Source organism: Nannospalax galili, unplaced genomic scaffold (assembly GCF_000622305.1).
Source record: "Nannospalax galili isolate Female #2095 unplaced genomic scaffold, S.galili_v1.0 scaffold302, whole genome shotgun sequence".
Classification (NCBI taxonomy): Eukaryota; Metazoa; Chordata; class Mammalia; order Rodentia; family Spalacidae; genus Nannospalax; species Nannospalax galili.
In genome coordinates this window covers 795,288-808,043 of record NW_008350120.1, presented here as the reverse complement: position 1 = coordinate 808,043, position 12,756 = coordinate 795,288, and the positions used below count along the sequence as shown (strand labels likewise).

General features: G+C 46.2%; 1 protein-coding gene across 3 annotated transcripts in view; it reads left to right on the top strand.

Annotated features, from left to right (window-relative positions):
* Positions 1–8,334: 8,334 nt before the first annotated feature.
* Abcf2 (ATP binding cassette subfamily F member 2) overlaps positions 8,335–12,756 on the top strand; it is a 13,888-nt gene continuing 9,466 nt past the window's right edge. The window contains exons 1-5 of one of the 3 annotated variants that reach the window (XM_008847230.3): positions 8,335–8,470; positions 8,996–9,194; positions 10,941–11,153; positions 11,585–11,767; positions 11,847–12,018. In XM_008847230.3, the coding sequence (XP_008845452.1) occupies positions 9,038–9,194; positions 10,941–11,153; positions 11,585–11,767; positions 11,847–12,018 (725 nt within the window). In that variant the 5' untranslated portion in view covers positions 8,335–8,470; positions 8,996–9,037. Of the gene's footprint in view, positions 8,579–8,639; positions 8,780–8,995; positions 9,195–10,940; positions 11,154–11,584; positions 11,768–11,846; positions 12,019–12,756 lie in introns of those variants that run through there. The other 2 variants (XM_008847231.3, XM_008847232.3) reach the window with 2 other exon arrangements.

The following is a 12,756-nucleotide window of genomic DNA, read 5'->3' as shown; positions in this document are numbered from 1 at the left end:
GAAAGCTCAATGCTACCCTGGACCCAGAATCTAAAATGTGGGAATACCAGGGTAGGATAGTGCTTCCTCGAAAGGCAGCCTTTGAGCTAATCTCCCAACTCCACCAGTGGATGCACTTAGGACACAAGAAACTAAAAACACTACTGGAAAGAGAAGAACAATTCTATTACTTCCCGGACTTTAACCAGCTAGTCCAGAAAGTAGTGGGAGACTGTGTCTCATGTTCCCTGGTAAATGCTTCCAGATCAAAGGTCCCATCTGGCATGAGAGAAAGAGGGACACGACCAGGGACTAATTGGGAGGTAGATTTTACTGAGGTCCTCCCAGGAAAATATGGTTATAAATATCTTTTAGTGTTCATAGACACTTTCTCAGGGTGGGTTGAAGCTTTCCCCAACCGGAAAGAAACAGCCCAGACAGCGGTGAAGAAACTGATCAAAGACATTTTCCCTCGATTTGGACTGCCTAAGGTAATTGGGTCTGATAATGGCCCAGCCTTCGTCTCCTGGGGATTAATTGGAAATTACATTGTGCTTATAGACCCCAAAGTTCAGGACAGGTAGAAAAAATAAATAAAACCATTAAAGAGACCTTAACCAAATTAGCTTTAGAGACTGGCACTAAAGACTGGGTGCAGCTCCTACCTCTAGCTCTATTTTGAGCTAGAAATACTCCGCTATACACGGTCTAACCCCCTATGAAATTCTTTTTGGAGGGCCACCTCCTGTTCTCAATGTAACTTTGTCCCCCTTGCCCTCTTCTTTTGATAACCCCAGCTTGAAAACAAGACTCTTGAACCACGATGGAAAGGACCCTACACGGTTCTCCTGACTATGCCCTCAACCCTCAAAGTCCTGAACACATAAACCACTCTGACTGGGAATTAGACGACTCTGACTGGAAATTAGTTGCTATCATCCTCATCTCTGTAGCTTTGATCCTCCCTGTTGCCATCATCACATTGGTACTCACTGACCTTGCTGCTATGATGCTTCCAGAAAATCCATAGATTTTATGATTAAAATCTTGCCATAAGAAAAGAAGGGAATGATGGAATCAAACCAAATCCCCCCCAAAGGAAGAATATTCGGGGAAACTGTATAAGGAAGTAAGATGTAAAATCCTAACTACTGAGACAAAGCTGACCTTTTCATGCTCCATGCACAAAGCCAGACATCACCCGAAACTTCCCCCCTCCTACTGCTGCCGATTGCTGCCGGCCCCCTCCCACTGCTGTCGGTTGCTGCCGGCCCCCTCCCACTGCTGCCGGTTGTGGATTGTGGGTTTTGCCTTTTAATGTCACCTGTCAGCTGAGCTCAGGGATGCTGGTCTCTCTCTCTCTCCGAGAAAGGGAGGAGCCCGTCTGCGCAAACTATTAAATCCTCTTGCTTGTTGCATCTCCTGGTCTGAGGACTGAGTTATTGGGGTGCGGCCTCCCATGGACGTTGGGTACCCCAGCCTGGGGGTCCTACAGCTCTTTACTGATGGAGCCATCTCCCCAGCTTCCCGTGTGAGTGCTTCTGACCCTCAAACGATATACAGCTTCCTTGCTTTTCACTGAAGTGGTTTTTGTCACTCAGCTCTAAGCTATATCCTTTTCTGTCTAAAGCATTACTTTTGTTCACAGTAGATGCTTAATGTATACTAATTACATTAAATAAACACCTAGTGTATAGTATCCTTAGGCATGTATCCTGTAGCCCCAGATGGCCTGAAACTTGCTATGTAGACTAGGCTGGCCTCAAACTCACGGAGATCCATCTGCTTCTGCCTTCCCAATGCTGGGGTTAAAGGCATGCACCACCACTCCTGGCAGAAAACTAGGAATTGAATTAACTTACCCTTTCTCACCAGCATCTCAGGTAAGTACTGCACTACTGTTACTCTCCCTCCACAGAGGGAGGTGTGTATTTTGGCCAAGGTCAAACACTGGATGGTGGAGCTGGAGTTTGAATAAAGGCAGGTGTGTGAGGAGTTTATATGCTTAATTATACTGGGCCCAGTGACAGCCCCACCTCCTCGGTAGTCCAATGGCATCCAGAAGTCAGTCCTTTTAAGGCCCTTCAAAGTTGAATGTCATGGTCTCTTTGTTTTCAAAATTTTCTTCTTAATAGCTCAGGAAATAATGACAAGAATTAACACATGAGATTGCATCAAATTAAAATGCTTCTGCATGGCAAAAGAAATAAACCAGAGTGAAGAGACAGACTGCAACAAGAGAAAATCCTTGCCAACTACTCATCTGACATAGGATTAATATTCGGAGTACATAAAGAACTAAAAAGTTTAACACCAAAAGAACAAATCACCTTATCAATAAGTGGTCAAGTGAAATGAACTTTTCAAAAGAAGTACAAATGACCAATATGTGAAAAACTGTTTGACATCTTTGGCTATCAGGGAAATGACTGAGATTCCATTTCACCCCAGTCAGAATAAGTACCATCAAGAAAAAGGGGGTTGGGGAGCAGGACCTGGAGACAGCTCAGTGGTTAAGAGCACTTGCTGCTCTTGCAGAGAACCCAAATTCAGTTCCCAGCACCCACGTCAGGTGCCTCAAAGCCACCTGTAACTCCAGCTTCAGGGGATCTGACACCCTTTTCTGGCCTCCATGGGCACCTGCATCCACGTGCACATGCATATACACAGAAGTATACACATAATATAGATAATAAAATTTGGGGGAGTGGAGAGATGGCTCAAAGTTAAGAGCACTGGCTGCTGTTTCAGAGGACCTGGGTTTGGTTCCTAGCACCAGCATGGCAGCTAACAGCTATCCATAACTCCAGTTCCACGGTATCTGACACCCTCTCTGGCCGCCTCAGATACTGCATGCACAGGTGCACTTACATACATGCAGGCAAAGCACCCTTATACATAAAAATGAAAATAAATATGGGAGGCAGAGGCAGGTGGATCTCTGTGAGTTCAAGGCCAGCCTGGTCTACATAGTGAGTTCCAGCACAGCTGGGGCTACAGGGAGACCCTGTCTCAAAAAGACCAAAAAAAAAGAAAGAAAGAAAAAGAAAAAGAAAAAGAAAAAAGAAAATAAATGAGCCGGGTGTGGTGGTGCACCCAGCACTCGGGAGGCAGAGGCAGGCAGATCTCTATGAGTTAGAGGCCAGCATGGTCTACATAGTGAGTTCCAGGCCATCTGGGGGGCTACAGGGAGACCCTGTCTCAAAAAGACCAAAAAATAAAATAAATAAATAAATAAATAAATGAGCTGGGCGTGGTAGCCTTTAATCTCAGCAGTCAGGAGGCAGAAGTGGATCTGTCTGAGATGGAGGCCAGCCTGATTTACATAGCAGGTTCCAGGTTGGCTGGGGCTACAGAGAGACCCTGTCTCAAAAAGACAAATAAATAAATAAAAATAAATTAATCAAATATTTAAATAATGAATTTTTAAAAAGAAAACAAAGAGCAAAAGTGCTGGAAAGACTGGGGAGGAGACATAGGCTAACACATTTATACACTCACACCTTGTTGGTGGGAATGTGAATTAACCCAGCCACTGTGTAAACCTAAACCAGCAGTTCCTCAAACTAAAAACAGAATTACCTTATAGTCCAGGTCTATCACTCCTGGGCATTTATCCAAAAAAGTCAAAGTCAGCATACAGCTGCATAGCTACGTTTATGGGAATTATTCCCCATGGCCAATCTATGGAATCAGCCTCTCAGCAGATGTCTATTACTAGATGAATGGAGGAAGAAACTGTAGCATATTCCTACAATGGAGAATTATTGCATCATAAAGAATAATGACATGTTATTTGCAAGAAAATGGATGTAACTGAAGATCATGTTAAACAAAATAAGCCAGATGTAGAAAAACAATTGTTTTCTATTTTCTCATATATGTAAAATCTAAATTTAAAAAAGGAGACGAGCTGGGGATGACTCAGTAGAGTGCTTGTCTAGTATATATGAAGTCCTGGATTTGATCCCCAGCACTTATAAAACTGGGCATGACACTTCATGCCTATAACCCAACACTCACACTCGGGAGATACAGGGCAATCACAAAGTCAAGGTCATTCTCCCCCTCCCCCAGCTACATAGTTTAAGGTCTCAAAAAGAACAACAACAACAACAACAACAACAACAACAACAAACAAACAAACAACTGGCAGCACAAGTCTGTAATCTCATCGACTTGGGAGGCTGGGGCCCAAGGATCATCAGTTCCAGGCCTTTGTAGGCCACAGAGTGAATTCAAAACAAGCTTGAGTAACTTAGTGAGACTCTATCTAAAAATTAAAACTCATGTGTGTGTGTGTGTGTGTGTGTGTGTGTGTGTGTGTGAGAGAGAGAGTGTGTGTGTGCGCACGCGTGCGTGCTGCGACTGTAGCTCAGTGATAGAGTTCATGCTAGGCAAGCTCTAAGCTCTGAGTCCACTCTCCAGCACTACAAAAATATAAACAAACAGAAAGACATGAAGCAGAAACAGGGCTGTTTGGTAAGAGGAAGGACAAGGGCTGTTTGGTAATAAGGATTAATTATCTACATGTTATATACATGATGAAAATGTGACAATAAATCCATTATTTTGTACAATCAATATGTTTTTATAAGGCTTCTTACAGAATGCCTTTAATCCCCATCACTTTGGAGGCAGAGGTAGGAGGATCGCTGTGAGTTCAGGGCCAGCCTGGTCTACATAGTACATTCCAGGACAGTCAAAGCTACACAGATTTTTGTCTCAAATAAATAAATAGGTAAATAAATAAAGGTTTCTTCCTTTAGAGCTTCCTTAAGAGTCAGGATGACTTACAACTATTGAAAGAAGCTCCATGTGAGTTTGATTAGTAATGAGGCAGGCATGCATGGGGAATAGTTTAGCAACCTTGGACTCCACTTGGTTTTGGCTATGCACACAGCCCTTGTCTAATAATGCACTTGGCAATCTAGGACCCTCACTTGTTTGTACTATGTACACAGACCTCTCTCCTAACAATGTACCTAGCAAACTGTTGGCCATCTGGGACATCTGCATGCATCAGGCTGTAGGTACACCTGCTTTAAACACTGGAAATAAGTCACTTCCTTTGGAAACTCTTTGGTAATGCCTCATTTCTATTCAACCCTGTCTCAGGACACATCCTGAAACCAAGAGAGATAAGATAGTCTGGCCTGAACTGGGGGGCACATGCAATAAGAGAAACTTTGTTGGGCTGGAGAGATGGCTCAGTGGTTAAGAGCACTGGCTGCTCTTGCAGAGGATCAGGGTTTGGTTCCCAGCACCCACATGGTAGCTAACAACTGCCCATAACTGGAGTTCCAGAGATACCCTCTTCTGACTTCTGTGGCATTGCATGACATGAGTGCAATTACACACACGCAGGCAATACACTCATACACATAAAAATTATATATATATATATATTGGTCTTTTTGAGACAAGGTCTCCCTGTAGCTCCAGCTGTCCTGGAACTCACTATGTAGACCAGGCTGGCCTTGAACTCACAGAGATCCGCCTGCCTCTTCCTCCCGAGTGCTGGGATTAAAGGCATTGGCCCCCGTGCCCGGCTAATAATTTTTTTAAAAGAAGAAAACCACACAAATTATACCCTTTAGTAACAAGCCCTTTTAGACATACAAGGAAATCCCAAACAATAATCGGGGCCCTTGGGTACTTTCACGTGCCCCACTGTCAAGAGTGAGTGTCTTTCTGATAAGTGGTCTGTACCGCTGCTTGTCTTTGGATAGTTTCCTTGCTACTTTGCAATCTGTATGTGCTTATTTCAGTTCTTTGAATAAGACACTAATCCTCCACAAGAGCAGGTACTTAATTAGTGGACAGAATTTTAGGAGCATGTTTACTGGTGTGAAAATGACTTATCTCTGACCTGTAAGTACTACTAAAACATCAAGTTCAAGGAGGAAAACTATTTCTATTAGAGAGGGGGTTGAGACCAGTTTGAGTCTCATTGTTCTTGGGGTCTTGCTCTGACTTCCCCTTGGCTCCCCAGTCATTGTGATCTCTGTTGGATGAATTCAGATGAGACAGAGAACAATGCAGAAGACAGGCAGAGTTTACTGCAGAGTAACACAAGGTGACCTCAAAGGTAAGAGTGAGCAATGGCTCCAAAGGTAACACTGGATGAAAACATCTCTATTGGAGGTGACTGGACAATGGCTAAACAGACCATTGTGCCAACTTATGCATTTAGGTAGGTTTTACACTATTTCTTTTTTTCATATTTTATTTATTATTTTTATTTTATGTATATGAGTGAATTGCCTGAACATACGTGAGTGCACCCGTGTAGTGCAATGCTACAGAGGTCAGAAGAGGCCTTCGGATTCCCCTGGAACTGGAGTTAAGGATGGTTCATAGCCGTCATGTGGGGTCTGGGAATCGAACCCCAGTTCTCTGCAAGAGCAGTCAGTCCTCTTAACCGCTGAGCCATCTCTCCAGCCTCTACACTATTTCTTTTTTTAAAAAATATTATTTTTGTTTTATGTGTATGAGTGTATTGTCTGGATGTATGCATGAGAACCTGAGTTGTGCAATATCCACAAAGGTCAGAAGAGGGCATTGGAGCCCCAGAACCAGAGTTACAGACGGCTGTTACCCACCATATGGATGCTGGGAACCAAACCGGGGTCCTCTGCAAGAGCAGCCAGTGCTCTTAACTGCTGAGTCATCTCCAGCTCTCTTATTCTATTTCTTAAAGTTTCTGGAACAAGACAACTGGCGTGGGGGCATTTTTCTATCCAGGTGATTTGACAGGCCCATTTGGATTAACTTTTAAAAAAAAAAATATTTTATTTATTATTTTTATTTTATGTGTATGAGTGTATTGCCTGCATATAGGTAAGTGCACCCATGTCATGCAATGCCTGAGAGGACAGAAGAGGCTGTCGGAGTCCCTGGAACTGGAGTTACAGACAGTTGTTAGCTACCACATAGGTGCTGGGATTTGTACCCGAGTCTTAAGCAAGAACAACCAGTGTTCTTAACCGCTGAGCCATCTCTCCAGCCCCAGGATTAACTCTTTTTTAAAAAAAGATCTATTCTTTAATGTGTATGTATGCATGCCTGTCAGTATGTATACCACATGTGTCTAGGTGCCGGCGCCCCTGGAACTAGAATTGCAGGCAGTTGTGAGTTGCCCTATGTGGGTGCTGGGAACTCAACCTGGGTCCTCTACAAGAGCAGTCGGCCTGGATTAACTTTTAAGGAAAGGGACAATAGTACATTTTTGTACCAGAAAGCCTCCTGCTTAGACAGTACTCTATTTTATAACCTTCCTTACAGTTCAGTGTCTCCAGGGCTGGAGAAACAAGTCAGATCCCACTTTTAAAAACTACAAATAATGTAACAGAGTAGATTTTAAAAGAATTAAGGAGAAAAACAAAAAAATAGCCAGGCTTTACTAGGGCAAAATCGCCTTCCCTTAATGCCTCGACAAAGCCCTGCTACCTCCACCTTCCTCCCTTTTCTAATCTTTAAAGACCCTTTTAAATCTTGGACAACGGTGATGGTTTCCTCTAAAAGTTAGTGTGCTAAAAGAGACAGAGAAGTTGCTCGTGAGGTCAATCAATGACCTTCAAGCCTAACTTATAACTAAGTACGGAACATGGTGACCGTGGGGAAGAGGGATTTTTACTTTTTGCTTCCTCCAGTGTCATGGATAGTGAGACTCCAGTGGACAGGAACCTAAAGAGGTAACAAGGATCCTCCTTGTTTACAATGTATCCAATGCGGAAGTCTGTTAGGTTTTAAACAGTAACAGGACAGGTCACAGCTAAGTGCTGATAAACTCAGCAAAGTGGAACTTTAACTTGAGGTTCTTCCCACCAAACTCAAAAGGCTCTGATGGAACCTAGCAACTCTTGGCTAAGACTCCGTCAGGCACCTTCTAATTAGCGTCTGATTACCTATGCACCATGCACCGGCCTCTACAATTTCCTGGACACGAGGACGCCTGGCTGGTGCCGAGCTCAGCTGGCAAGGTCTGCAGTGAGGCTCCACTTTCCACAGCACTTTTCCTCCTCCTCCCATTGTTTCCACCGATCCTCTCAGGGTGCATGCTGGGAAGTGTAGTCTCACGTCCTGCTGGTTAACCCGGTTCGGGAGCCCTGCACTGTTGTAAACTGAGAGAGGTGGGGTAAGGTCTGGAAGGCCAGCCCGCCTGTACGAGAAGCAGTCTGGGATTTGCAGTTTCCAGAGCTTCAAACAGACTAGCGGGCGCACGACTCTGGCACTGTAGTTTCTCCTCTCAACAGCAGCCACGCGCTTTCTGATGACGTCAGAAGACCCGCGAAACGCCTGCGGTTCGTGGTAGTTCTCGAAGCGCGTCCCACCCTAAGTCGCCACGATTCACGGACTACATTTCCCAAGATCCCTGGAGGCAGCGCGCCAAGGGCCGCCCGAGGCCGTGATTGGCTGGCGAGCCGGCCGCACGCGGAGGCGCTCAAGGAGCAACTCTGTTGCGACAGAGGCCGAGCGGCGAGGCCCCGTGAGTTGGGGGGGAAGGGGCACGGGAAGGGAAGAAGGTGCGGACCCGGGAGCCGGCGGCCGGAGGAGAGAAAGGCAGAGTCGGGATGGGAAGGGCCGAGCGGAAGAGGCACGGGTCCCGGGAGCGCCGCGGGCGGGCGGGGCGTGGGGAAGGCTAGGGACAGCGGGGTGCAGACCGGGGGGACCCGCCGGACAGGACGAGTGGCCCCGGGAGGAGCTCTGCTGCGGGGGGCCGGGTAGAAGGAGACGACGGAGAGGAGCCCGGGACCTTCGCCAGCCCGAGACCCGGGAAGCCAGGCGGCCGGCCGAGGTGCGCGAGCGCCAAGTTGGGAAACTGGAGATGGGGCAGACCTGTGCTCTCAGGAGGCTGCGCACGCGAGTGAGGCCGACCAGGAGGCGTCAAGACCCGGACAAAGTTGGGGGAGGCTAGGCGAGGACGGGAAATTCCAAGCAGGGATGGAACCCGGCTTGGGCATTCTTTACCAGGACGTTTAGAATGCTGGAGAATCTGTTTGCATTCCTTCAGATTCCCTGAAAGAACGGTAACCAACACCTGGGATCCATCACCATGCCCTCCGACTTGGCCAAGAAAAAGGCAGCCAAAAAGAAGGAAGCTGCCAAAGCCCGACAGCGGCCCAGAAAGGGACATGAGGAAAACGGAGAAGCTATCACCGAACCGCAGGTGGCGGAGGAGAAAAATGAGGCCAATGGCCGAGAGACCACAGGTGATTGGGGGGGGGGGCACTGAGTTCCTCAGTTGGTTGCTAATTCCTTAATGCATGCCTCGGCCAGAATCAGAATCTGCATGCTGGGGTAGTGAAGAATGTATGTAGCCAGTCCTGGGTATTTAGGTCTGTTAATCCCAGCATTCAGGAGGCTGATGCTGAAGGATGGAGCGTTTGATGCTAGCCTAGCTGCATAGCTTGTCTCAAAACAAGCTAAAAAAGCTAATACCGCACACGCACGCACACACACACACACACACACACACACCATGAAACTTTTTATGACAGCCAAACCCATAGAGGTGGAATTTGTGAACACAAGTGGCAAATACAGATGAACGCTGTTGATCTGCCTTTCCTACCATTTTCTGTTTCCATTCCTCCTCAGTGGTGAATACATCAAACTCCTAAACATATGGTACTGTCACAGGGATAGTGAGAATCACTATTGTTACTGTTTTATGGAATTTTCCTGAGAAATTCTTGTGTTTCTGTTGTTTGGGGAGTTATTTATTGAGCATGCTTAGATGCTAGACCTGGTGCTACTCACTGAGGTGCTATAAATGATCGGCTCTCTTAAAAATTTACATTCTAGGGGTGTGTTCTGATTTGTTTTCTTTGTTGCTATGATAAAACACTCTGACCAAAACCAACTTGGGAGAAGGAAAGGTTTATTTCATTTTGTACTTCAAGTCACAGTCCATCTGTGAGAGAACTCAGGTGGGAACCCAGGAGGAATGAGGCTTACTAGGTCGCTCAGGTAGCTCTCTTATACCAGTCCCACCTGGCTAGGGATGGCACCTCCCACAGTGGGCTGAGCCTTCCCACATTGATTAGCAATTAAGAAAATGCCTCATAGACATGGCTACAGGCCAAGCTGATCTGGGACATTCTTCAGTTGAGGCACCCTCTTCCCAGGTGACTAGGATGTCAAGTTAACAGCTGCAATGAGCTATGGGGGTCTAGTCCTGGTCTCTTCACTGCCCCTGAAAACTCTCCACATGGTCCTTCTGCTTCATCCAGACCATTCATTGTCCCTTGAATAGTTTGGTTTTTTTTTTGTTTGTTTGTTTGTTTGTTTTTTTGCCCTTTCACACATTAACTTCTAATCCTGTAGTGTTTGTGAAGCTGTGTTTGACATTTCTGGCAAAGACCAACTCAAGGTAGCAAAGCCTTCTGATGAAACTTGGTCTCAGTTGTATTCCCATTCATTGAACTTGCTACTGTTTTGCAACTGTTACCTTTTATGTTACATCTATTTTTGGGATCTAAATTCTCCTGATTTGGGGGGCGCTGTTTTGAATAATACTTTGAGAGAGCTGTGTACATCACAGATAAACACTAAATGTTAAAGAAAAGCAGTACATCTTAACAGGACTAGGAATACAGAAAAGGGGAGTTAAAAATTTTTGGACAGAGTTAGGTGGCAGGAATTGTCTCCAGAAGAAGAAAGTTGCTCTGATCAAGCTAGACCTTGCAGAAGTTCTATTCCTGCCTAGAGTGGTGGAGGGTGGTAAGGTGAGCATGGTGGAAGAGAATGAGGAGGGAAAGACGAGGACCAGGGAGGTTAGAATCCAGAAGAGAAGCTGCCCATGAAAGCAGGGTGGAAGGTCAGTGTACATTCGATATAAAGTTCCAACACTTTGGAGTGTGAGCACCATGACGTGGAGCTCAAGTCCTGTAGGATTGGCCTGTTTGACAGCTGAGTGTCTGAAGCCCCTTCCCAAACTGCTTTTCTATTCCCAGAAGTGGATTTGCTGACCAAGGAGCTAGAGGACTTTGAGATGAAGAAAGCTGCTGCTCGAGCTGTAACTGGCGTTCTGGCCTCTCACCCCAACAGCACTGACGTCCACATTATCAACCTCTCACTCACCTTTCATGGTCAAGAGCTGCTCAGTGACACCAAACTGGAATTAAACTCAGGCCGTCGTTATGGCCTTATTGGCTTAAATGGAATTGGTGAGGCTCTTAGAAGGCGAGGTGGGAGGTTTCTCTTCCTTGGCTCATCTGCCACTCAACAAATATTTAGCACTAACAAAGCAAGAAGTTGACACTCTGAGTGGGATATGCCTAGGGTGGAGGAACTGGTACAGAGCAGCATGTGGTGAGTACCACAGGAGTAGTTGTTGACAGTGGGTGCTAGAGAAGCTGGTCGGGGGAATGTGGGCAGTGTGTATGATGCCAGAGTAAATAAAAGGACCTCACAGAGGAGCCGTGAGGTAAGACTCGGAGGGAATTGGAAAGGGCATCAAGAATAGAGAGGAAAGTGGGATTTGAAGGAATGACAGGAACGAAGGTGCTTAAGAGTGGTGTGGTCCTGGTTTTCCTGTAAAGAACAGTTGGTGAGGAACATGGGGAAATGGCTGAATGCCGGCCTCTCTCCCTCTTAGGAAAGTCCATGCTGCTCTCTGCTATCGGGAAACGTGAAGTGCCCATTCCCGAGCACATTGACATCTACCATCTGACTCGTGAAATGCCACCTAGTGACAAGACACCCTTGCAGTGTGTGATGGAAGTGGACACAGAGCGGGCCATGCTGGAGAGGGAGGCTGAGCGTTTGGCTCATGAGGATGGTATGGCTCCATACCCTGGGATAGGGCGGCTTCCTCCTGGGAAACCTCAGGGAACCTGATGGCCATGTCCTGCCCACAGCGGAGTGTGAGAAGCTCATGGAACTCTACGAACGACTGGAGGAGCTGGATGCCGACAAGGCTGAAATGAGGGCCTCTCGAATCTTACATGGACTGGGTTTCACACCTGCCATGCAACGCAAGAAGCTGAAAGACTTCAGTGGGGGCTGGAGGATGAGAGTTGCCCTGGCTAGGTGAGTCCCTACTTATGCTTTGAAACTCTTCATCTTGGGGTTGAATGTTCACTCTGGTGGGACTGTTTAGAACAGGGATCAATGGTCCATACATGTCAGATGAGAGCTGTCAGTGTGCGGGGTAGGTGGGTGTGTGGGCTAGGCTGAGTTCTCTGGCTGTGGTGCTCATGAATGACTGCTCAGTGTCAGGCTCTCAGCACACGGTTGAGGAATACTTGGAGCAGCCCCGGGTGAAATGGGAGACAAGTCTTTTCCTTGGACTCCTTCCTTTCTTGCCTTTTTTGCATCAGTTCTGCTAATTCTTTTTTTTAAAAACATTTTATGTATTTTTATTTTATGTGTATGAGTATATTGCTGCATGTATGTAAGTGCAGTGCCCTCAAAGGTCAGAAGAGGGTGTCAGATTCCCCTGGAACTGAAGTTGCCTGTGGTTGTTAGCTGCCATGTGGGTGCTGGGAATCGAACCCTGGTCCTCTTAACCTCTTAACAGTTCTGCTAATTCTTTTTTTTAAAAACATTTTATGTATTTTTATTTTATGTGTATGAGTATATTGCTGCATGTATGTAAGTGCAGTGCCCTCAAAGGTCAGAAGAGGGTGTCAGATTCCCCTGGAACTGAAGTTGCCTGTGGTTGTTAGCTGCCATGTGGGTGCTGGGAATCGAACCCTGGTCCTCTTAACCTCTTAACTGCTGAGCCATTTCTCTAACCCCTAGTTGTACTAATTTTTTTTTTTTTTT